Source organism: Dendrobates tinctorius, unplaced genomic scaffold, assembly GCF_039654945.1.
Source record: "Dendrobates tinctorius isolate UK_male_01 unplaced genomic scaffold, ASM3965494v1 ptg000060l, whole genome shotgun sequence".
In the NCBI taxonomy this organism is placed as follows: domain Eukaryota; kingdom Metazoa; phylum Chordata; class Amphibia; order Anura; family Dendrobatidae; genus Dendrobates; species Dendrobates tinctorius.
In genome coordinates, this window is record NW_027361728.1 from 14161221 (window position 1) to 14185558 (window position 24338).

At 44.8% G+C, this 24338-nt stretch overlaps 1 protein-coding gene across 22 annotated transcripts in view; it reads left to right on the forward strand.

Moving 5' to 3' along the window:
- DLG1 (discs large MAGUK scaffold protein 1) overlaps positions 1 to 24338 on the forward strand; it is a 322080-nt gene that overhangs the window by 265605 nt on the left and 32137 nt on the right. For all 22 annotated transcript variants that reach the window (XM_073578713.1, XM_073578705.1, XM_073578707.1 and 19 more), the window contains 3 exons: positions 19342 to 19514; positions 19605 to 19714; positions 23846 to 23937. In XM_073578713.1, coding sequence (XP_073434814.1) covers positions 19342 to 19514; positions 19605 to 19714; positions 23846 to 23937 — 375 coding nt within the window. The remainder of the gene's footprint in view (positions 1 to 19341; positions 19515 to 19604; positions 19715 to 23845; positions 23938 to 24338) is intronic.

The following is a 24338-nucleotide window of genomic DNA, read 5'->3' on the forward strand; positions in this document are numbered from 1 at the left end:
TTTAGCCCCAAATTTTGCATTTTCACAAGGGTAACAGGAGAAAATGGACCATAGGATTTGTTCTGCAATTTCTCCAAAGTACAGATACCCCACATGTGGGAGAAAACCACTGTTTGGGAACCTGGAAGGGCTCGGAAGGTAAAGTGCCCACCGTTTGACTTTTGGAGTGCAAAATTTATTGCAATAGATAGCGAATGCCATGTTGCATTTGCAGAGTCCCTGATGCGCCTAAACAATGGAAATCCCCCCAACAAGTGACCCCATTTTGAAAACTACACCCTTCAAGGAATTTATCTAGAGGTGTGGTGAGTATCTTGAACCCACAGGTACTTCATAGAAATTTATTAAGTTGAGCCATGAAAATAAAAAAAAAAAAAATTTTCCCCAAAAAATGTTTCATCAGCCCCATTTTTAGAAAGGTAACAGGAGAAAATGGGCTGTATATTTTGTTGTGCAAATGCTCCTGAGTACACTTATACCTCATATGAGGTTGAAAACTATTGTTTGGGCACACGACATGGCTTAGAAGGGAAAGAGCGCTTTTTGACTTTTGGAGTGCAAAATTGGCTGGAATAGATATCAGACGCCAGGTCACGTTTGAAGAGCGCCTGACATGCCAAAAGAGCTGAAGCTACCCACATGTGATCCTATTTTGGAAAGTACACCTCTTGAGGAATTTGTCTAGGGGTGAAGTGAAAATTTTAAACCTAAAGATGATTGACACCCCTCCAGATCAACAGCGGTAAATATTCGACGGTTATATCTTAATTTACAATTACTGGCTGACAACCGAGTGGTCTGCTCTCTTGATGCAGCCAAGGCCTTTGATTTTGTTGAGTGGGAATTTCTCTGGGCTGGGGGATTCATTTATCTCTTGGGTAAAGCTCCTATTTTACTCTTCGCCACAACAGCACCCACTTGGAGAGGGCGATCCGCCCATAGGAACAGGAAACCTACAGAGATAAGAGGGCGGTCCGCCTCTCAGTTGGTTTCCTGTTCCTATAGGAGCCGCAGGATTTTCTACAGAAGACATACCTGGGCCAGGGAACCGCCTGTGCAGTATCTGTGCGAACGGCAGGGGTTCCGGTCCAGAAGCAGCGACGGGGGAGTGCTGGAATCCGGCTCCCTCCTCGACTGGGCCAGCGGCAGTGCAATAAGAAATGCCGGTACCGGGTGAGGCCGACGGGGCGTTTTCTGATCAGACACGCCACCAGGATTTTGGGGAAAGAGCCATCCCGGTCCGTGTGGGAGTGCAGAACCGAGGGCGGTAAATCTCCGGCGTTCCTGGGGCTTCAGCGTCTAGGAGGACGCACATGCAGCGCTGACAGGAGGTAAGGAGGAACTTCCGGGTTACCGGAGGTTCCTCAGTGCACAGCGCAGGCGCGGTCTCATAGAGCCGCGCGAGACTAGGCATGAAGGAGCACTCCCCGCCCCCTCAAGGAAGAATGAAAAAAAAAAAATTGGTTTAATGTTGCTGCGCCGGCGGCGGTAATACAGGCCGGTCGCATGCTAATTAGCCGCGCCCGGTGGGGGGGGATGAGAGGTACCCGGTAATGAAGGGGGCTATAAGAAGACAGTGGGGATTTGGATAGCGCGTGCAAGCATGTCTTCCCCAAGACAGGACAGGACACGCATCCCCAGGCAGGTGATACAGCGGCAGCCAAGGATCACTCACGTCGTGGCTCCTCGGATAGAAACCATAGAAGCCACGCCAACAAGCCTCCTCCTCAGCCTCCTGAGCCGGTACCTACAGCTTCTCTGGGTGAGTGGACGACTCTCTGCCTATCAAGCTGTTAAATATCTCTGTCTCTCTCTCTCCTCCGCCATGTCCACCATAGGCTAAGGAAAGAACAATCCAAAAATATGGAATGTGCCCTCTGTACACGTCCTCTACAGGACTCTTATACAAAGAGGCTATGCAAAAAATGCATTAACGAAACCGCAAAGCAGGCTTCAACATCAGCCACAGATATAAGGGCTATAATAAGGGAGGAATTACATGCCCTAACCCAGTCTAGCAGCATACCTAAAAAATCTAAGACTAACAAACCGACTGCAGTAAGCTTGGATACAGAGGAGGACGAGGCAATAGTCTCGGACAGTTCCGATACAGCCACATCATCATCTTCCTCTGATATTGAGGGGCGTTCATGTTTTCCATTAGATAACATGGACAACTTGGTTAAATCGGTGAGGAACACCATGGGATGCACAGAGACTAAGGAGCCGCAAGCGACACAAGAAATTATGTTTGCAGGGCTAACAGATAGGAAGAGGAGAGCTTCTCCTGTCATACCAGCTATAAAGGCCTTGGTGAAAAAGGAATGGGAGAAGCAGGACCAGAGAGGTTATCTTCCCTCAGCGCCAAAAAGAAGGTACCCCTTCAGCGACGAGGAGTTGTCATAGTCTAAGGTCCCGAAAGTCGACGCGGCAGTCACCTCAGCCTCAAAACAGTCGGCCTTACCAGTGGAAGACGCAGGGATTCTAAAAGACCCACTGGACCGGAAAGCGGATGCCTCACTAAAGAGGGCATGGGAGGCAGCTACGGGCACGTTTAAACCGGCAATAGCCAGTACGTGCACAGCTCGCTCTATGCTGGTCCGGATTGATCAACTAGACCAGCAAATAGAGGAAAAAATCTCCAGAGACAAGCTACGAGCTGCTATACCACTAATTCATGGCGCAGTGGCATATATAGCGGATGATTCAGCCGATTCGCTACGCATGGCAGCCAGAACAGCAGGCTTGCTAAATAACGCCAGACGTAGCCTGTGGCTTAAAAGCTGGAAAAGTGACACCCAATCCAAGGCAAAGCTCTGTGCCATACCTTGTGAGGGTGAGTTTTTGTTTGGGAAAGCTTTAGATGAAATCCTTACCAAAGGAAAGGAAAAAAGGGTTCCCTAACCCCTCTCTCCCATTTTATAGGAGGGCGTTTAGGAGACGACCATTTGGCAGGGGAAGACCAGCAGAGAATCAAAATCGCTGGACCCTGAAGGAAGAAAAAGGCAAAGGTGCTATGTTTAGAGGATCCTCCTTCCGCAGAGATAGGAGCTAAGGAGCCAGTTCCTCCAGTGGGAGGGAGACTAAAATTTTTCTCCAGGAATGGGAAAAAATTAAGGCCAGCCCTTGGGTTTTGGGCATTATTAGGGAAGGATTAAAATGAGAGTTCCATCACGTACCCCGTAACTCCGTCATCGTAACATCCCTCAGCTCACCAGTCCAACAGCAAGCTTTAGAGACTGAAATTTTCAGTCTGCTGGACAAAAAAGTTTTGGTCCGGGAGCCTGAAGGACAGGAAGGGAGAGGATTTTACTCCCCTCTTTTTCTGATACCTAAACCAGTTGGCTCATTCAGGACTATAATTAACCTGAGGAAACTAAATTCATTTATAATAAATCATAGATTTAAAATGGAGTCCATTAGATCTGCAATTAAGCTCCTTTACCCCAATTGTATGATGGCAGGCCTGGATCTGAAGGATGCCTATTATCATCTTCCCATCCATTACAGATTCCAGAAATACCTCAGAGTGGCGGTCTTCCTCGAGGGTACCATACAACACCTCCAGTTCACAGCCATGCCATTCGGCCTTTCCATCGCACCAAGAGTCTTTACAAAGGTGATGCTGAAAGTAATGGCTTTCTTACGACAGAAGGACACACTGATAGTTCCCTATTTGGATGATTTTTTGATAATGGGGAACTCAACTAGACAATGTAATAAACGAGTTGCTGATGCAATCTTGTCCCTACAGGCTCTTGGGTGGATAATAAACTTCAAGAAGTCCAGAATCGAGTCACAGTCAGTTAAGTCCTTCCTGTGTCTCCAATTAGATTCCATAAGCCAAAAATGTCTGCTACCACAGGTAAAGATTACAGCAATTAAAACGAAGGTCAGGGTAGCAATAGACAAACCACACATATCCTTAAGGGAAGCAAAGTTCCTCCTAGGGTCCCTTACTTCCTGCATCCCGGCCGTTCGGTGGGCTCAATTCCAGACGAGAGAATTACAGCATCAAATTCTCTTAGAGGAAACTTAGGACCGTGGAAATTTGAGGAAGAAAATCACTTTATCTCAGACGGTCCTAACCTCCCTAGCATGGTGGCTAGACGAGGATAACCTATCGGGAGTACCATGGGTAATAACACCCTCCCGTATAATTACTACTGACGCCAGCCCCACAGGATGGGGAGCTCATATGGGAAGCATCTTCGCCCAAGGCCTATGGGATATAAGTGAGGAGCAGGATTCAGCAAATTTGAAAGAGCTGAAGGCGGTTAGTCATGCATTATATCATTTTCTTCCACAGTTACAAGGAGAAAACGTGAGGATCCTGTCAGACAACACTACAGTGGTCGCATATCTGAACAGGCAAGGCGGGACTCGATCAGTCGCATTAATGACTTCCACAAGAAAGATCTTGTCCTTGGCCGAAAAACATTTTTTGTCTCTCTCAGCCCTCCACATAAGAGGGAAAGACAATTCGGAAGCAGACTTTCTAAGCCGCCATACACTATGGCAAGGAGAGTGGTGCCTGAGCCGGCAAATATTCACACACATTGTGTCATTATGGGGTCTTCCCCAGATAGATCTCTTCGCCACCAGGGAGAACAGGCAGGTGCGAAGATTCGCCTCTTTAAAAATGGCAGACAGTCCGAAAATTCTGGATGCCCAACAAGCCTCATGGCGGTTCAAGCTTGCATATGCATTTCCCCCAATCATACTACTACCGCAGGTAATCAGGAAGATCAGGGCAGAGAAGGCACGAATAATCTTGATTGCGCCATTCTGGCCCAAGAGGCCATGGTTATCTTGTCTCCAGGCAATGTCAGTGACAGACCCTTGGGTGCTTCCTTCAATCCCCAAGCTCCTCTCGCAGGGGCCATTCTACCATCCTCATGTGGACAACCTCCACTTGACGGCTTGGAACTTGAAAGGGAAATGTTGAGCAAGAGGATTCTCGGAGGGGTTAGTAAATACTCTTCTGCAGAGTCGAAAGTTAGCTACAACAAAAATTTACACCAGAATATGGAGAAAATTCCTAGAATTCCATAAGGCTCCCGACTCTAGAGAAATTCCGATAACATCAATCCTAGAGTTTCTACAGAAAGGGAAAGCGTTAGGACTATCTGTTAATACACTAAAAGTCCAAGTCTCTGCGCTAGGAGCCCTTTATAGTTATAACGTGGCAGGCAATAGGTGGATAGCCAGGTTCATCTCGGCCTGTGAGAGGAGCGAACCAGTACACATACCTAGAGTTCCTCCTTGGGACTTGAATCTGGTACTATAGGCCCTTACACATCCTCCCTTTGAACCATTAGACTCAATATCCCTTAAGCTCCTATCTCTCAAGACAGTACTACTAGTGGCACTAACCTCAGCCAGAAGAGTTAGCGACATACATGCACTCTGGATAGAACCCCCTTTTTTGTTGACATTCCAGGATCAACTAGTATTAAAACCAGACCCTTCATACTTGCCAAAAGTGGCCGGGAAGTTTCATAGGTCACAAGAAATTCACCTCCCCTCATTTTTTAGTAACCCTTCTACTCCGGGGGAAGAAAAGTTCCATACGCTAGATGTTAGAAGGCAGTATTACAATACATTGAGAGGTCTAGTAGTTGGAGGAAGAGTAGGGGTCTATTTGTTTCCTTCCAGGGCCAAAAGAAGGGATATGAGGTCACAAGGGGTACTCTGTCTCAGTGGATCAGAGATGCGATCAGTCTGGCATACGCAGAGAGCAATGAAGATCCTCCGGAAGGTATCAGGGCACACTCTGCCAGAGCTATGGCTTCCTCGTGGGCAGAAAGGGGAGACGTCGCAATCGAGTCTATATGTAAGGCTGCAACTTGGTCTACGCCCTCTACCTTTTATAACCACTATGAGCTTGACTTATCATGCTCGTCTGACCTAGCCTTTGGTAGAGCGGTCCTCGGCACGGTGGTCCCTTCCAGGTGAAGGTCTCTGAAAGTCTCTCCAAGTGGGTGCTGTTGTGGCGAAGAGTAAAAAGCCGGATTACTTACCGGTAATGCTCTTTTAATGAGTCCACAACAGCACCCGTTCACTAACCCTCCCTAAAAGTTAACATAATGTATACCTTCTTAGATGTAAAATTAATAAAATTAATAAAATTTAAATATTGAATAATATAATGGCCTAATAATTGGCGGTCCTTCGGGTACTCTGAAATCCAACTGAGGAGGAGAGGCGGACCGTCCTCTTTTATCTCTGTAGGTTTCCTGTTCCTAAGGGCGGATCCTTCTCTCCAAGTGGGTGCTGTTGTGGACTCATTAAAAGAGCATTACCGGTAAGTAATCCGGCTTATTGCTCTCCTAAAGAAAGAATTAAAATTAATGGCCGTCTCACTACTCCATTTCATTTGGGCATGGGTACTCAACAGGGGTGTCCCTTATCTCCATTGTTATTCGATATGGCCATTGAACCCATGGCAGCAATGATTACCGTATATACTCGTGTATAAGCCGACCCCCCTAATTTTGTCACAAAAAACTGGGAAAACTTATTGACTCACGTATAAGCCTAGGGTGGAAAATGCCGAAGCTACTGCCCTTATAATGCTGCACAGTGAGTGGCCCCTTACAATGATGCACAGTTATTAGTGTCCCCTTATAATGCTGCACAGTGAGCGGCCCCTTACAATGATGCACAGTTATTAGTGGCCCCTTATAATGCTGCACAGTGAGCGGCCCCTTACAATGATGCACAGTTATTAGTGTCCCCTTATAATGCTGCACAGTGAGCGGCCCCTTACAATGATGCACAGTTATTAGTGGCCCCTTATAATGCTGCACAGTGAGCGGCTCCTTACAATGATGCACAGTTATTAGTGGCCCCTTATAATGCTGCACAGTGAGTGGCCCCTTACAATGATGCACAGTTATTAGTGGCCCCTTATAATGCTGCTGCTGCCACTGCCTCAATTAAAAAAAAAAAAAAAAAAAACCTATATACTCTCCTCGTCCCTGCTGCTCCAGCTACTGCTCCTCAGCGTTGCTGGCTCGGCACAGTGACTGTTCAGGCAGAGGGCGCCTGCTAACTACGTCATGGCACCCTCTGACCTGAACGTCACTGCCAGAGGAAGCAAGACAGCAGAGTGACGCGCAGCGGTGGAACGGGGGACAGGTGAATATGGCAGCCTCTGCTATACTCGCCTCTCCTAGCATGTCTCTTGCAGCCCCCATGCTTATTCCATCTTCTCAGGGCTCTTCTTCCTGCTTTCAGCGGTCACGTGGTGCCGCTCATTACATATGCGCATATGTAACGAGCCACTCATTACATATGTGCATATGTAATGAGCGGCACCACATGACCGCTGAAAGCAGGAAAAACAGCACAGAGAAGATGGAATAAGCACGGGGGGCTGCAAGAGACATGCTATGAGAGGTGAGTATGATCTCCTACACACCCACCCGGCCGACCCCCGGTATGTGACTCGCGTATAAGCCGAGAGGGGGACTTTCAGCCCCAAAAAATGGGCTGAATGTCTCGGCTTATACGCGAGTATATACGATAGCTCTAATCCAAAAATAACGGGGTTTCAGCGAGGAGGACTAGAGGAAAAGTTTGATTTATATAACGATGACACATTGCTTTTTCTGGCTAATGCATCTCATGCGCTGCCAGAGGCCATGAGGGTGATTCAGGAATTTGGGCAATATTCTGGGTTGAGGATCAACTGGGGCAAATCAGCACTTCTACCGGTGGATAATACGGCTAATACATCCTATTATAATTTTTCAGGCCTACGGGTGGTCTCACAATTTAAATATTTGGGGGGTACAAATTACACCACGGGCCAGTGATTATGAGAGCCTTACTCTCCTCCCCATTCTTTCTAAGTTTAAGCTTAAGAAAGATATCTGGCTACGTTTGCCTTTATCGGTGGTGGGGCGAACTAACCTAGTCAAAATGATCTGGATGCCTCAATTACTATATATGCTGCACAATTCACCACATTGGATCCCGCAGAGATTTTTCCATAAGATAAATTCACTATTTAGAGAGCTAATAATGGGGTAAAGGACCTCCATGGATCAGATTGGAACTTTTGCAAAGAGAAAAAAGCAATGGGGGTTTGGCTGTCCCTAACCCATGGGTTTACTACACGGCAGCACAGTTACAACACATCCACATTGGGCTGATTCTGGGGGAGGGGGAGCTCAGCGTCAACTTTTGCAACAGTACTTTGACTCGGATAGTCTCTATGAGGTATTGGACTTGGGGGATGGGGAGGGGGTTTGGTTCAAAAACACATGAATTCCCTACTCTGCTGTCAATACACAAACTGGGAAAAAGTTTAAAAAAAAAAAAAAAAAAAAAAATGCAGGCTATCCATGGGGTGTTTCAGTATACTTCTATATGTAAACCCCTTCCCTTTCTAATCTCAGCCACTTGGAGGGTTTTGAGAGCTGGGCCTGAAGAGGGATACGTATATTTGAACATATTGGAGGGAGATAGAATTAAAGATTTTACTTATTTGCGTATGGAATTTGGGATCCAGAATTCAGAATTTTACAAGTATTTACAACATAGACACGCGTACCAAGCAGAAAGCCTCATTGCAGGAAAACCCATGCCACAGAATAAGATTATACAGCTTATTGAAAAATCCACAGGAACAGCTGGGATGATTTCTCATTTATATTGGGACATACTGCATTTGGTGCTTCTGAATCATCCTGTACGTGCGAAGGAGAGGTGGGAGCGAGATATTGGGCCTATTGAGGTCAATTTAAGGTCAGAAATATTAGAAAGAGTTCCCGGTCTCTCGCTGGGAGAAGCCCATCGTTTGTCACATTTATATGTAATTCATCATGTTTATCGCACTCCCAAGTTTTTGTTCGATATTGGAGGTAGGCCTGATCCTCTTTGTCCAAGGTGTCGAACAAACACAGCCACCCTACTGCACATGTTATGGTCGTGTCCAAATCTTGAAGCGTTCTGGAGTGGAGTAATAGGGATAATTAATAGAGTATATTCGGTTGAGCTGAGCAGAACCCCCTTTGTATGTATCCTAGGATATATAGAAGACTTGCCAACAGAAGAGGTCAGGAAGTTAGCTGTATCTAGAATGCATTTTATGGCCAGAAAATTGATAGCCCAGTATTGGATCTCTCAACACACCCCCTCAATTGCAGAATATGTAATAAAAATTAGCTGGTTAGTTAATTTGGAAAGAGGTATATATTGCAAGAGAGATTTATTTCCAAATTTGAAAAAATGGGCATGTTTGATTGATCATTCTGGTCTTGCGTCGAGAGAGCTGACCAGGTTCAGGTTGGTTGGGTCTATCCTGGTACGACGATATAAAGGTGGAGCAAGATTTGACTCTGACAGAGATTATTACATTATAATTTGATTTGGCTTAGAATAAGGAGACTTCAGATATGTAGCTCTTTAATTGAGACTTATATTAACCTGTTATCTTCCTTTGTACTATTGTAACAATTTTAGGAGCGGCACTATATGTAATCAGCTATACCATTTTACCATTAAAATATTGTTTGCATTGGGGTTGTAAACTGGGGGGAAGGGGGGAGCGGGGTTAGAGGTGTATGTACCTCTATTGCGGGTTGTTGTTTTCTTCTTGGTTTTTCCTTTTTGTATTAAAAATTTAAATAAAAATTACTTTATTTAATAAAAAAAAAAAAGATTGACAGAATTGTGTAACATTGGGCTGCTTAAATGTAAAAAAAAATCATTAAAATGTTTTTAGTCCCAAGTTTTTAATTTTCAAAAAGGCTATTGGGAGGAACTGGACCACGTAATTTGTTATGCAATTTCTCCCGAGTTTGCCAATAGCCTATATTTTCAGGCACAGTGCAAAGCTTTGAAGAGAAGGAGCGCCATATTGAGATGCAGATTTTGCTGGAATGACTAGCGGGTGTCATGTCACATTGGGAAAGACCCTGAGGTGTCAGAACAGCAGACCCCTCTATAAATGACTCTATTTTACAAACTGCAATCCTTGGTGAATACAGCTAGTAATGCAGTGAGGATATTGACACCATAGGTGTGTCACAATATTTTCTACCATTCTGCAGAACTAATAATTACATTTTTATCAATAAAATAATGTTTTAGCCATAGATTTTTGTTTTTTTTCACAAGGGTAAATAGGTAAAAATGCACCATATTTTGTTAAACGATTTCTTCTGTATGTCAAAAATATCCCATATTAGGTTGTACAGTACTCTTTGGCCACATGGGATGGATAGGAGAGCTTTTTGACTTTGCTGCTCAAATTTTTCTGGAATAGTTAGTGGACTCTTTATACAGAACCCCTGATGTGCTAAAACAATGGAACCCCCCCCCCTTCAAGTGACCCTTTAGTGGAATTTACACCCCTCTGGAAATTCTTCTATGTATGTAGTGACAGTTTTTACACTACAGACATTTTCCAGAAACAAACGCAGTATGAGTTGCAGAGTGAGAATTGCAAATATGCTATTGTAGTGCCTGTACATTGTGCCCAGCATGTACTTCTGGAGCACCTGTAAATTAAATGGACTCTCCTCACTACGTTAATGTGAAACATGTGCATGCTAACTGTGGTTTGTTTTTTTTTAAATCAGATAGTTTTTATTAAAAGTTTTTGGAAATGACAGGCATGTACAACTTACAACATGTTATCAAACATCCCCTTCCCCTATAACCCCCCCCTCCCTTTGTCCGATGGCTTGAACTGGTACATAGCGAATAGACCAATTATATCACACAACCAAATCGCTTGAGAAAAGGCAAGAAACAACCTACAGGAGACCACCTCCAAAGCCCACCCACTAATCCAGAAGATTCGAGGCAACCAGGCTGGGAATCTTCAACCATCCCTCCCATATTTTCCCAAAAATATGCGGCACACCTCTCCTAAGATACACAGACTTTTCCCTATATAATATATGGTTCAACCTATTAATATATTCTTTTCTTGAGGGGATTTTGTCAGAAATCCAGTGATAAGCTATCAGCTTTCGGGCCACATATAGCATTCTGGCCACAGCAATTTTAAGATATTGGTCCCCTCCCACCTCATCAACATAACCCAGAACACAAATCATGGGGTCCCTGGAAATATCCTGTCCCGTGACCAAGTGTATAAGGCCAAGGACCACGATCCAAAATATCTGCAGGCAAGAACATGTCCACATCATGTGTAAAATGTCCGCATTATCTATTGTACACTTGGGGCACCTTGAGTCCGACCGCAACCCTCTATTGAACAACCATTCGGGAGATCTATATGTCCTGTAGAGGACATATAGCTGAGACAGGCGTCCAGGCTCACTAAGAGACAATCTGGGAATCATCTGTAGAATCGAGTCCCACTGTTCCACTGATATCGTACCCATCTGTTGTTCCCACTTTATCAGTGCGCCAATAGGATGCTTTGACAGGACCTGTCCAAGTAAACCACCATACACCATTGAAATTAGTCCTCTGGTGGACCTTTGCATACTGAGCCTATGAATAAGGACGTCATGGTGTATGGTTAGGTCAACTTTTTTGCTCTGCACCATATACGCGTGACGCAGCTGCAAATATTGATAAAACATAGAGCGTTGGAGGGGAAATTCCCGTCCCAGTTGCTCGAAAGTTTTAAAAACCCCTCCCTCCACCAGCTGCGACACCCACCATATGCCAATCCGCCTCCAGTGAGCAAAGCCTCTGAGCGTTTTCATACATGGCAAATGTTGATTGTCCAATATGGGGGAGTACTTTGTAAGACCGCGTATTCCTCTCAGCTGCCTCAGCTTATCCCATACTCTCACCATCAGAAGCACCGTAGGAAACCTAAATGCAAAGGATCGAAATCTACCCGACTCCAGACTCTACACCAGTGATCCCCGTCCCACTAGAAATTGAAGGATCTTCCGACCTCCCACCAAATCCGCCAACTCGCCCTCCATCCCTCCTGCTACATGTTGGCACTGGGAAGACAAAAAATAAAGCCATGGGTTGGGCAATGCAAGTCCCCCCTCATCCTTAGGTTTTTGCAGGTGTTCAAGTTTAATTCTCGCGCCTTGTCTCAGCCAAACAAGCTCTCTAAAAATCATGTTAATTTTATGAAACCTGTTCTGAGGAAGCCAGACAGGGGAATTATGAAGGACATATAAGAGTTGCGGCATAACTACCATCTTCAACAGGTTCACTCTTCCCACTACGGAGAGGTGTAACTTTGCCCAGGCCTTAACCTTCTGTTTGATCCTGTCCAACAACGGGACAAGATTTAAACTCTCATAATCTGTCAGCTTATTGGATATTTTTATGCCCAAATATTGAAGGGACGTTGCAACCGGCACACCTACCACATCGCAGGAGCTTGAGTCCAGTGGGAGGAGCGCAGACTTCTCCCAGTTAATAACCAGACCCGAGACCTCCCCAAACGCCCCAAGAAGTATCATCGTGTTTTGTAAAGATCTGTCCGCGTCCGCTAAAAATAACAGGTCGTCCGCATATAATGCTACCTTCTCCTCATGCTCCCCATATCGAAATCCCTCTATGCCAGCATCCGATCTTATCCTCGAGGCCAACGGCTCCACCGCGAGAGCAAACAGCAGCGGGGATAAAGGGCATCCCTGCCTTGTTCCTCTATGAAGTGAAAAGGGGTCAGACAACTGACCATTAGCCCTCAGCCGAGCACTCGGCTCCGAGTACAAGAGCTTAACCCAGCCAATAAAGCCCGGGCCAAAACCCATACAGTGAAGCGTCGCCCATAGATAGTCCCACTCCACACTGTCAAATGCCTTAGCGGCGTCTAGAGACAGAACCACCCTCTTCCCGGCATTATCAGGCCTCACCTGCATATTCAGATATAATCTCCTAATATTCATAGCCGTCGATTTGTTGGGCATAAACCCCGTCTGGTCAGGGTGTATTAACACAGCTACTACCTTTGAAAGTCGAATGGCCAGGACCTTCGCTAAAAGTTTAATGTCTAGCGTCAACAGGGAGATGGGCCTATACGACGCAGGCAGAGTTGGGTCCTTGTCCTTTTTCAACAGCACGGCAATGACAGCTTCTCGCATAGACGGTGGAAGAACACCCCGTTCCAGACTATCATTAAACACTGTCAATAGAGCAGGGAGCAATACCGTTCTATACCGCTTGTATACCTCAGCTGGCAACCCATCTACCCCAGGAGCCTTACCATTGGACATGGTTCCCAGAGCCTCCTCCAACTCGTCCAGACCTAGAGGTCTATCTAGAGAGCGTCTGTCCTCAGGAGTCAACCTTGGGAGATTAGCAGCCTCCAAAAAGGAAACAACATCCTCTGTCGGGGCCCTAGCATGTGAGGAATACAAGTCAGCATAAAAAATCTCTAGAATTTTCAAAATCCCCGGTGCGTCAGTGAGCAGTCGCCAATTCACATACTGAAGACCCGCTAAAGCCGCCGACCCTCTCTGTGCCGATGTCACGACAGAAAGCAAATGCCCCACACTTTCCGCACTCTCAAAATACTGAGTAGATTGAAACAGCCGTTTTTGCGCCGCCACCTCCAATGTCTGTTTGGTCACCTTTGACTGCGCCTCCCCCAATTGCTTCCGAGTGGCAGGTGTGCTCTGCGCCGCAAGGGCCCTTTCCGCATCCTCCAGCTCCCGAAATGTAAGTTGTGATTTTGCCCTAGAGGCGGTCTTTATTTTAGAAATCTCTCGTATGAACATTCCCCTCAAGTATGCCTTTAAGGCCTCCCAGACGATCCCAACAGAGGCCGAGCCTCTATTAAGATTAAGGTATTCCTGCAACTCGGGGACAAAGCCGCCACTCCGATCGACTAGCTGCAGCCAAAACGGGTTAAGACGCCAGAGAGGTCTATCATTCCTCCCGTTCCCACCCCCTGAAAGCATGACTGAAACAGGCGAATGATCAGATACCGTTCGCGCCAAATATTTAACCTCTAAGGTTTTACCCAGCATAAGATCATTACCCAGGGCCAGATCAATGCGAGACAGGGAAGAGTGAGTAGAGGAGAAGCACGAGAATTGACGGACACCAGGGTTACGGCATCTCCACAAGTCGGTCAAAGCTATCTCCCGCACGAGAACCCCAAATGGCGTAAGATTACCTCCCAGCCTCAGAGGTTCATGGCTACCCCTGTCCCAATGTGAATCCAGAATATTATTAAAATCTCCCACCACCAAATGCGGAACCCCCGGAAAATCTCTCAGAATGGCCAGAACTTTATAGAGAACTCTACTGCTATAAGGCGGAGGTACATATATAGACGTCAACACCAGTGGAATGGAAAAGATTGTACAAGATAAAAGGACGAATTGCCCCTCTGTGTCCACCACCACTCGGTGGCACTCAAATTGAGTCCTGGAGTGAATCAATATACTAACCCCCCTAGAGTATTGGGAATGAGTAGAGTGAAAGCCCGCCTGTACCCATCTCTTATCCAGGATTCCCAGCGTCTCCTGTGTGAGATGCGTCTCCTGCAAACAAACAACCGCCGGCTTCTGGTCCGCTATGAAGGAAAATATGGCCTGTCGTTTTACTGGCGACTTCAACCCCCTGATATTCCAACTAAGTATCTTAAGATCAGCCATTATCGCACCACAGCATATTGCCTACCATCTTCCCCCCGGCCGAACCATAGCCAATATTAAAATGTACAAGCATGCCAAAGGACATTTTGAACCCAATCCCTCCCCCCTCCCCCCAAAAAACACCCTCCAACAATTCCTTGGACTGAACCAAGGGTGCAACAAGTAAGGGTACTGTCGAACCCTTCCACCCCATTCAGCAGGCGCTTCAATTCCTGTTCACTACCCGCATTTGACAGGATACAACCCCACAGCACTATGCATTGTCCCTTATCCATATTCAGATTAAGGCCCCACAAGGACCACAAATTCTTAGACCAGCATATAACAGAATAATAAAAGAAAAAATAGAAATATAACTTGTTAGGCAGTCCATTGCATCAGGACCGCAGACTCCAACCGCATGACTCCATAACAGCTAAGCAAGTCGAGAAACCATCAGCCACAGTCCTGTTCCTCCCTCTCCTTCCTCAATTGTCGCTCATTAAGGTCCAACCAATCCACAGCTTCCCTGGGGTCCAGAAAAAAGTGGCTTTTATTCCAGGCCTCAACACGCAGTCTAGCCGGGAAAAACATGGAGTACTTGACGCCACAGGCTCTCAGACGCTTCTTGATGTCTATGAACTTCGCCCTCATCTTCTGAACTTCCGGCGAAAAGTCCGGGTAAAAGGAGACTCTGGATCCCTCCATTGTAAGGTCAGGGTGTTCTCTCGAGTATCTGAGGATAGCGTCTCTGTCCCTGTAGTGAAGGATTTTAGCCAGCACAGGTCTTGGTGGATGACCAGGGGGCAGGGGGGGGGGCCGAGTCGGGACTCTGTGAGCCCTTTCCACTGCATACAGGTGTGTTAGATTGTCCTCACCTAGTGTTTCTTTAAGCCATGTTTCAATGAAGGCAGTAGGATTCTTTCCCTCACAGCGCTCTGGCATGCCCACAATACGAACATTATTCCGTCTGGATCTATTTTCAAGGTCATCAGTTTTAGCCCAGACAGCTGCCATATCCTTCTTGAGCTCTGTACAATGCTGTCCCTAGTCAGAGGTAGAATTCTCCACAGCACCCATACGCTTTTCCAGCTGACTTGTTCTGTCTCTAACACTGTGCAGGTCATGTCGCACAGTCTGCATGGACTCCTGCAGAAAGCCCAGTTGTGTCAGGACATGTGAGATTGCAGTCCCACAGTGCACCACTGCCAGCATAACATCTTTGTTGGTGGGCTCGTCTGGAACTTGCAATTGCAAGGCTGTGAGGTGCTGTTTATTTCTTTCCACCAGATCACTCCAGCTAGGCTCAGCTCCCTTCCCCCCTGCTCTCTGGCATGGGCAGCCTCCTCCTCCTCCCCCATTCCCGGGCTCATGTCCTCTGCCACAGTCTCCTGGTCCATATCAGAGTCCTGGAGAGACTCCTGTTCTGCCTCAGCCGTGCGGGCAAAGCGCTGCAGCCTGGCCGCCACTGCCCTGTTCCTAGCCGCGCTGTCTTCTGCGGCCTCCTCCAAAGCGCGCGCTGAGGCGGCGGCGCCATCTTGGCTCCCTGCTCCGCCTCTCCTGCCACCCTTCTCTGACCTCTTTTCCCCATATCCTGGGGTGAAGCGGCAATCTCCGGTGCCCCGCGGTGTCCACCGACTCCGGTGCAGCCTCCAGGGGTTAAATTAGCCGTGCTGTGGGGACGAAACGGCTGAATAGAGCAGGAATATGCAGGAGCTCAGCGGGCACACGTCCTCCTCACATGCCGCTCAGGCCACGCCCCTGCTAACTGTGGTTTAGGCACATTGTGGTGCTCCATATTGAGAGGAGCAATTGAATTTAGGGGCTCAGATTTCACTAGATTTCATCTGGTGGGAGCCATGTCAGTTTTCCAGAGCCTTTGTGCTATCAGTTACTTGGACACCCCCTATATTTCTGTTAATCGGTGATAGACCCGAGTGGGGACTTGTTTTTGTGGCTGAGATGAACCTTTTATTGGTGGACTGTTGGGTTAGAGAACATTTTGGATTAGTTCACATTTATCCTGTGCACTACACTGAGCACTTACATCAGGATTTCATTCTAAATATCTAAGAAGTATTGTTTCTTCTTGCGGAGATTGACATGCTAAGCATGCCGAGATGAGGAGACTAAAAGCCGCAATGCTCCTCTGGGAAATATGCAAATTGTCTCTTCAGAGAAGAGGAGGACTAGAACTCTAGTGCCACCTATTGGAAGTAGCAATCCTAACAGTCAAATGTCGACCCTTTACCGAGCCTTGTTACATGACTTTTGATAAAAGCCAAACCAGAATCTCAATTTGCAGACACTGTGTTTCAGGGTACTGCCCTCATCAGTGCAAAGTGTGAAATCTGGTTTGGCTGTGTGAGAGGCGTCTGTAATGAGACAGACACTGTAGACACTGTCTGGCCTAAGATCCATCGGTGTCCATCTTTTTAGGCGTGCATAAAAACCCAGTCCGCCACAGTTTTGTGCACTTCGGGGGAAAAAATGACATCACTCAACAGAGGTAGCTTATTATGCTGCGTAGATCCTTCAGGAATTTCATCTGAATCGCATCACTGAGAGATTTAGATTGGAAACCCCGAAGTAAGTGCGCAGTGTGGAGCGCCGGATACATGTGATCCCAAACGTTATGTAAAATATTCCCAATAAAGCGTTAATTCAATCCACAAAAAAAGTATCGTGGTCTGTCATCTGTCAATGGAAATATAGGGGGCTTCCACGTTACTGGTAGCACAAAGGATCTGGAAGAGCAAAATGGCTCCTTGTCTCCCTCCAAAAGAAATTTAGCAAATTCTGCATGCCCAAATCCAAACGCCCCATCCCTTATGAGCCGCAGTGTGCCTAAACAAAATTTAGCGTCCACATGTTTGGCATTTCCGTAGTCATAAGAGCCCACCTAATTTACGGATGCGTGTCTCCAGAAGCATGAGCTGAGCATAATGTACTGGTCACTACGACGACAGTTTGCAATTTTCACTCTGCAACATCCACTGCTGCTTATTTCTAGAAAACACCCATGGAATCAAAATTGTCACTGCACAAAGAGGTATAATTTACAAAATGGGATCTTCTAGCACTTAAGGGTTCTGTATATGGAGTCCACAAACTATTCTAGGAATATCTGCACTCCAAGATGCAAATAGCACTCTGTCCCTCCAGAATCTGACCGCGTGGCTAAGCAGAACTGTACAGCCATATATATCTACATTAAGCATACATTGTAGGACAAATTTTGGTGTAATTTTTACCCATTTACCGGTGTGAAATTGTAAAATCTGGGCTAAAACAAAATTTAGTTTGTAAAATGGTTGGACGGAATTCTGCTGTTCTGGCATCTCAGGTACTCTGCCAATGTGACATTGCACCCTCAAACCAGTCCAGCAAAATCATAACTCCAATATGGTGCTTTTTCCATTCTGAGCTTTGCACTGTGCCTCACAAGTAATTTTCGACCACATGTGGGGTATCGGTGTACTTAAGAGAAACTTCAACAAACAAATTTTGGGGTCAATTTTCTTTTACCCTTGTGAAAATTAAAACATTCGGGGCTAAAATAACATTTTTGTGGGAAAAATGTGATATGTGTGTGTGTGCATATGTGTGTGTGTGTATGTGTGTGTGTGTATGTGTATATATATATATATATATATATATATATATATATATATATATATATATATATATATATATATATATATATAATATATATGATTATATATTATATATATGATTATATATAATATATATGTGTATGTATATATATATGTGTATATATATGTATGTGTATATATATATATATATATAATTTTTTTTTTTTCCACTACCCTACATTATAAACTAGGGGTTCAATGTGCTCACCACACATCTGGATAAGTTCCCTCAGGGGTCTAGTTTCCAAAATGGTATCACTTTTGGGAGGATTTCCACTGTTAGGCACACCAGTGGCTCTTCAAATGCGACATGGCATCTGCTAATTATTCCAGCAAATTTTGCTTTCAAAAAGTCAAATGGCGCTCATTCCAAGCCTTTGCCCAAACAGTAGTTTTCCTCCACATATGGGGTACCTGCGTGCTCAGGAGAAAATGCACAACACATTTTGGGATCCATTTTTTTCCTGTTACCTGTGTGAAAAAAAACTGGGTCTAAAGTAAAGTTTTTGTGAAAAAAAATTAAATGTTCATTTTTTTTCCTTCCACATTCTAAAAGTTCCTGTGAAGTGTTAATAAACTTATTGAATGCTGTTTTGAGCACCCTAAGGGATACAGTTTTTAGAACGGTAACACTTTTTGGTAATTTCCATCATAGATCCACTCAAAGTTTCTTCCAATGTAATGTGAATCCCTAATAAAATTGGTTTGGTAAATTTTGTTGAAAAAATTAGAAATCGTTGGTCAAATTTTAACCCTTATAACTTTCTAACAAAAAATTTTGTTTAAAAAATTGTGCTGATGTAAAGCAGACATTTGGGAAATGTTATTTATGAACTGTTTTGTGTGACAATGCTCTGATTAAAGGTCATAAAATTAAGTTTGAAAATCGCAACATTTTCTAAATTTTTCGCTAAGTTTAATTTTTCCCAAACGCAAGCCATATCAAAGAAATGTTATCACTATCACGAAGTACAATATCGCATGAAAAAAAACAGTGGGATACATTAAAGTATTCAAGAGTTATTACCTCTTGATCACACTGGTCAGAGATATAAAATTTGGCCTTGTCTTCAAGGTGAAAACAGGCTGGGTGCTGAAGGGGTTTAATTATATATTTATAATGTGTTTTTTTTCCCCAGACACCACTCGTCCAAAAAGGGATTATGAAGTAGACAGGAGAGATTATCACTTTGTCACTTCTCGGGAGCAGATGGAAAAGGACATTCAGGATCACAAATTTATTGAGGCTGGACAATACAATAACCACCTCTATGGCACCAGTGTTCAGTCTGTGCGGGAGGTTGCAGAAAGGGTAAGATCTGGTCTCCCTGCGATATTTAAATGAGCTGTTCTCTAGTACTAAACACCTAACCAAACTTCAATCTGTGTCTCTATATTTCAGGGCAAGCACTGCATCCTTGATGTTTCAGGCAATGCCATTAAACGATTACAGATAGCCCAACTCTACCCAATCTCCATCTTCATCAAACCTAAGTCTGTGGAAAATATTATGTAAGCATCACACTGTTCTAACATTAATTTGTGATTTCTGTGTTAATCCAATACAACTATAATATTTGTACACTTCCATCAACTGCAAACAAGAATTACTATAACTCTTATATTATCAGAGAAGCTTCTGGGAAAGCAGCATGTAGTACAGAGATATTATGTGTAAAGGGACTGTCCTGCAGCATTAATGTCACAACGACAGCGCACATCACTGCTGTAGTAAATTACTGAACTCATTGGCTTGTGCTATCTACAGTAGTGTTCAAAATAATAGCAGTCCAATATGACTAACCAGATTAATCACTGTTTTTGGTATAAATTATATTACCACATGTCATACATTTTACCAGTTGTCACAGTAGATTCTAAGAAAACCACCAGACTCTGCATTCATGATCTGCATGTTTTTGAGTCTGTGTATTGGATTAATTAATTGAAAGGGGGTTGTTCAAAATAATAGTAGTGTGGCATTCAATTAGTGAGGTCAGTCATTCTGTGAAGAAACAGGTGTAAATCAGGTGGCCCTTATTTAAGGGTGAAGCCAGGACGTGTTGTACGTGCATTTCTCCTTGAAAGCCTGAGAAATATGGGTCTTTTGAGACATTGTTCAGAAGAACAGCGTACTTTGATTAAAAAGATGATTTGATTGTAGAGGGTAAAACTTATAAAGAAGTGCAGACAATGATAGGCTGTTCACCTAAAACGATCTCCAGTGCTTTAAAATGGAAAGCTAAACCAGAGAGACATTGAAGAAAACTGAAGACTACCAATTTGAATGGATGGAAGAATAGCCAGAATGGCAAAGGCCCAGCCAATAATCAGCTCCAGGATGATCAAAGAGAGTCTCAAGCTACCTGCGAGTACTGTGACAGTTGGATGTCTGTGTGAATCTAATCTCTTAGCAAGAAGTCCCCGGAAAGTCCCACTGTTAAAAAAAAAAAAAAATAAAAAATAAAAGACATGTACTGAAGAGGTTAGGGAGCTGCCAGCCCAATCCCCAGATCTTAATCCGATAGAACACTTGTGGGGGATCATTAAAAATGTCGTTTCTGAGGCAAATCCTACAAATGGCAAAAAATTGTGGGATGTAGTCCAAGCATTCTGGGTTGGAATAACAGTTGACAGGTGCCAAAAGTGGAAAAACAGTAGGTTTCCCCATGATTTAAAAAAAACAAAAACGATTGCTCTAGAACAGTGGTCCTCAACCTTTCTGACCTTGAGAACCATTTTCAGCATAGAGAGAGAGTCGCGAGCCACATCCCCCTTCAAAGTAGTGTCAACCAAAGCCCCCATTACATGTATAATGATAACTAAAGCTTTTCCACAGAAATCACTCCAAAGCAGTACACTGAGATCCAGGGGTTCCCACAATACCCCCATTCAGTATTCTCCCATCAAGGACTCCCAACACACTGTCACATCCAGCTTTGAGCACTTCCTCTAACAGAGGTAGTACCATCCTCCAGCGTACCATACATAAAACATCTCTAAGCCTCTTTGACCAGTAAATGTGCATCCAGATCTGCACTTCTGTGCAGGGCTGCTCACAAAATTCATCATTTTGAGATGTACTCTTCGTACCTGTTTGCTAGACCTGGACCTAATGCACCAAGCTGGCTGACAGCCGTGAGCCACATGTGGCTCCCAAGCTACAGGTTGCGGACCCCTGTTCTAGAACATTGAAACTGCATTACTGCCATAGAAAATAGGAAAAAGGAAAAAAGCACTATACAATGTATATCTGAAATATTCATCTGCAAAAATTGCTATGAACAATACAGTAAGAAAGAAGGTACTTGGCGCATAGATTGGCCAATATATGCTAGCCCAATTGCCACATTAAGGCGTCCTTTGAAAATTGATTCCCTATCCTGATATGTCAACTAAATATTAGGTTACTGTTTCACAGGAATGCTATATCCACAGAAAATACATATTGTGAGCTTGTAAAGACAAATGCAGACACTGCTATTTTTTTTTTTTTTAAAACAGCCCAATGGTCATTTTTTATTTTTTTGTAAAGTGGTTAAACATTACATGTTTTCAATTAGAATACAATGTGCAATGTTCCCAAGGCTGGAAATAAAAAGTAGTATAAAGATTTTGTGATTAACTCATGTTTTTGAACTCACTGCTATTATTTTGAACCCTACTGTATGTCGGCACAGCGGCTGAGTGACCTCAATGGTGATGTACATTACCGTGTTTTGCGGATTTTAAGACACACTGGATTATTAGATGCACCCCAAATTTTGAGGAGAAAAATAGTGGTACCTCTTATAATCCATGCGTCTTATTGCTTACCAGGGGTGGTGGCTGCTGTGAAGCGGGGTCCCAGGGTCACTGCTGGAGGAGGCAAGAGTTGAGCGCTGGCATTTTGTGAAAGCCTGGAGCCCCCAGCATATCCATTACTGCAATGCAGTGGCCTGTGGGAAAATGGCTGCCGGGGCGGCGCATGCTCAAATTGAGATCTCATCTCCTGAGATCTCACTACGAGATCTCGTTGCAGAGTTCTCAAACTGACCATGCGCTGCCCCCGGTGGTCATTTTCCCGGAGGTCACTGCATCGCAGTAATGGATGTGTGATGGCCTCAGGGAAAATGGCGGCCAGGGGTGGCGCATGCTCAGATTGAGATCTCGCGACGAGATCTCTTAGCCGAGATCTCAATCTGAGCATGCGGCGGCCAATTTCCCGGAGGCCACCGCATTGCAGTAATGGATATGCTGGGGGCTCCGGGCTTTCACAAAATGCCGGCCCCGCACCACAGAGCACAGCAGCCATTTTCACCTGCAGCAGCGCACATCAGAACACTCCCTCATCCTGGCCTGTAGCGCCTCCCCACTCTTTCCTCCAGCAGCGACTCGGAGACCCTGCATTATAAAATACATCCCCACTTTCCCTCCAAATTTGGGGGATTAAAATACGATATGTGACATCACAGTTGCAGCCAAACATTAAAGGGAATCTGTCACCTCATTTTTTGGCCATTTTTTGGCATTCTGTAATGCTGTAGATAAACCCCCGATGTAACCTGATAGAGAAGAAAAACAAGTTAGATTATACTCACTCTTCCAGCGATGATGTCCTCCTCCTTACTTCTGCTGCGGCTCCTGCGCAGGCGTACTTTATCTGCGCTGTTGAGGGCAGAGTAAAGTACTGCAGTGCGCAGCCGCCGGGAAAGGTCAGAGAGGTCCTGCGCACTGCAGTACTTTACTTTGCCCTCAACAGAGCAGATAAAGTACGCCTGCGCAGGAGCCGCGGCAGAAGTAAGAAGGAGGACGTCATCGTATGAAGTTGGGAGGCACCGGACCGCGACACCCATCAGACTGGACCGGAGCACCGGGTGAGTATAATATAACTCGTTTTTCTTATCTTTCAGGTTGCATCGGGGGCTTATCTACAGCCTTAAGGGGGTTTTACACTAAGCGATATCGCTAGCAATATCGCTAAAACGTCACTGGTTTTGTGACGTTATAGCGATATTGCTAGCGATATCGCTATGTGTGATACTTACCAACGACTGGCTCCCCCGCTGTCCATCGCTGATCGCGCGAGAATGTCTGGCTCCATTTCTCGTCGGGCGCTTCCTGCTGAGACTTCCTGCTGTGACGACGAGCGACGCGTGGACGCGGGTGGGAGGACGTCAGGATCGCTGTGTGTGAAAGGTGAGTATCGTGCGCTAAGTCGCTGCTGCATCGCTGTGAGATCTTTCTGTATGAAAGCTCACTAGCAATCATTTAGCGATGCACCAGCGATTCTGACCGGGTCGGATCGCTGGTCGGATCGCTGGTGCATCGCTAAATGTAAAAGGGCCTTTACCGAATGCTGTAGATAAGCCCCTGATGACGGTAGCCGCAGCTCATAGCCCAAAAATGAGGTGACAGATTCCCTTTAAAACAACCGCAGTGGCTGAGAACTGTGGCTGATCCCAGGGAGGATGCTGCTCTGTTTATTTTAGGTATTTTACAGCATTTGGGTTCACTTTCCTGAAAGTGGATAACCCCTTTAAAGTAATATTATGATATCCATGGCACTTAGATTTACTCAATTATTTGAGTTTGCTAGCACAGTCATATGTCTTTCATAGTGAAAATGTGTATGCTTACCGCCATACTTTTACACGTATACAGGGAAATGAACAAACGTCTGTTAGAAGACCAAGCACGGAAGACCTTTGAGAGGGCAATGAAATTAGAGCAGGAATTCACAGAACATTTTACAGGTCTGTGCCTTATTCATTTAACCTATTCTAATATGATTATCTAGCAGAAATCTTATTGTCCACAAAAGGAAATGGTTGTGAGCCCCTCCTACATAATACAGAACATACACTTGTCCAGTTTTAATTTTATTTCGAGCTTTGTTGTTACCACAACAAACTGGGGACATGGCAACAACAAGGTCTATAATTGTATACAGTGGGTACGGAAAGTATTCAGACCCCTTTAAATTTTTCACTCTTTCATTGCGGCCATTTGGTAAATTCAAAAGTTATTTTTTTTCTCATTAATGTACACTCTGCACCCCATCTTGACTGAAAAAAAAACAAATGTAGAAATTTTTGCAAATTTATTAAAAAAGAATAACAAATATCACATGGTCATAAGTATTCAGTCCCTTTAC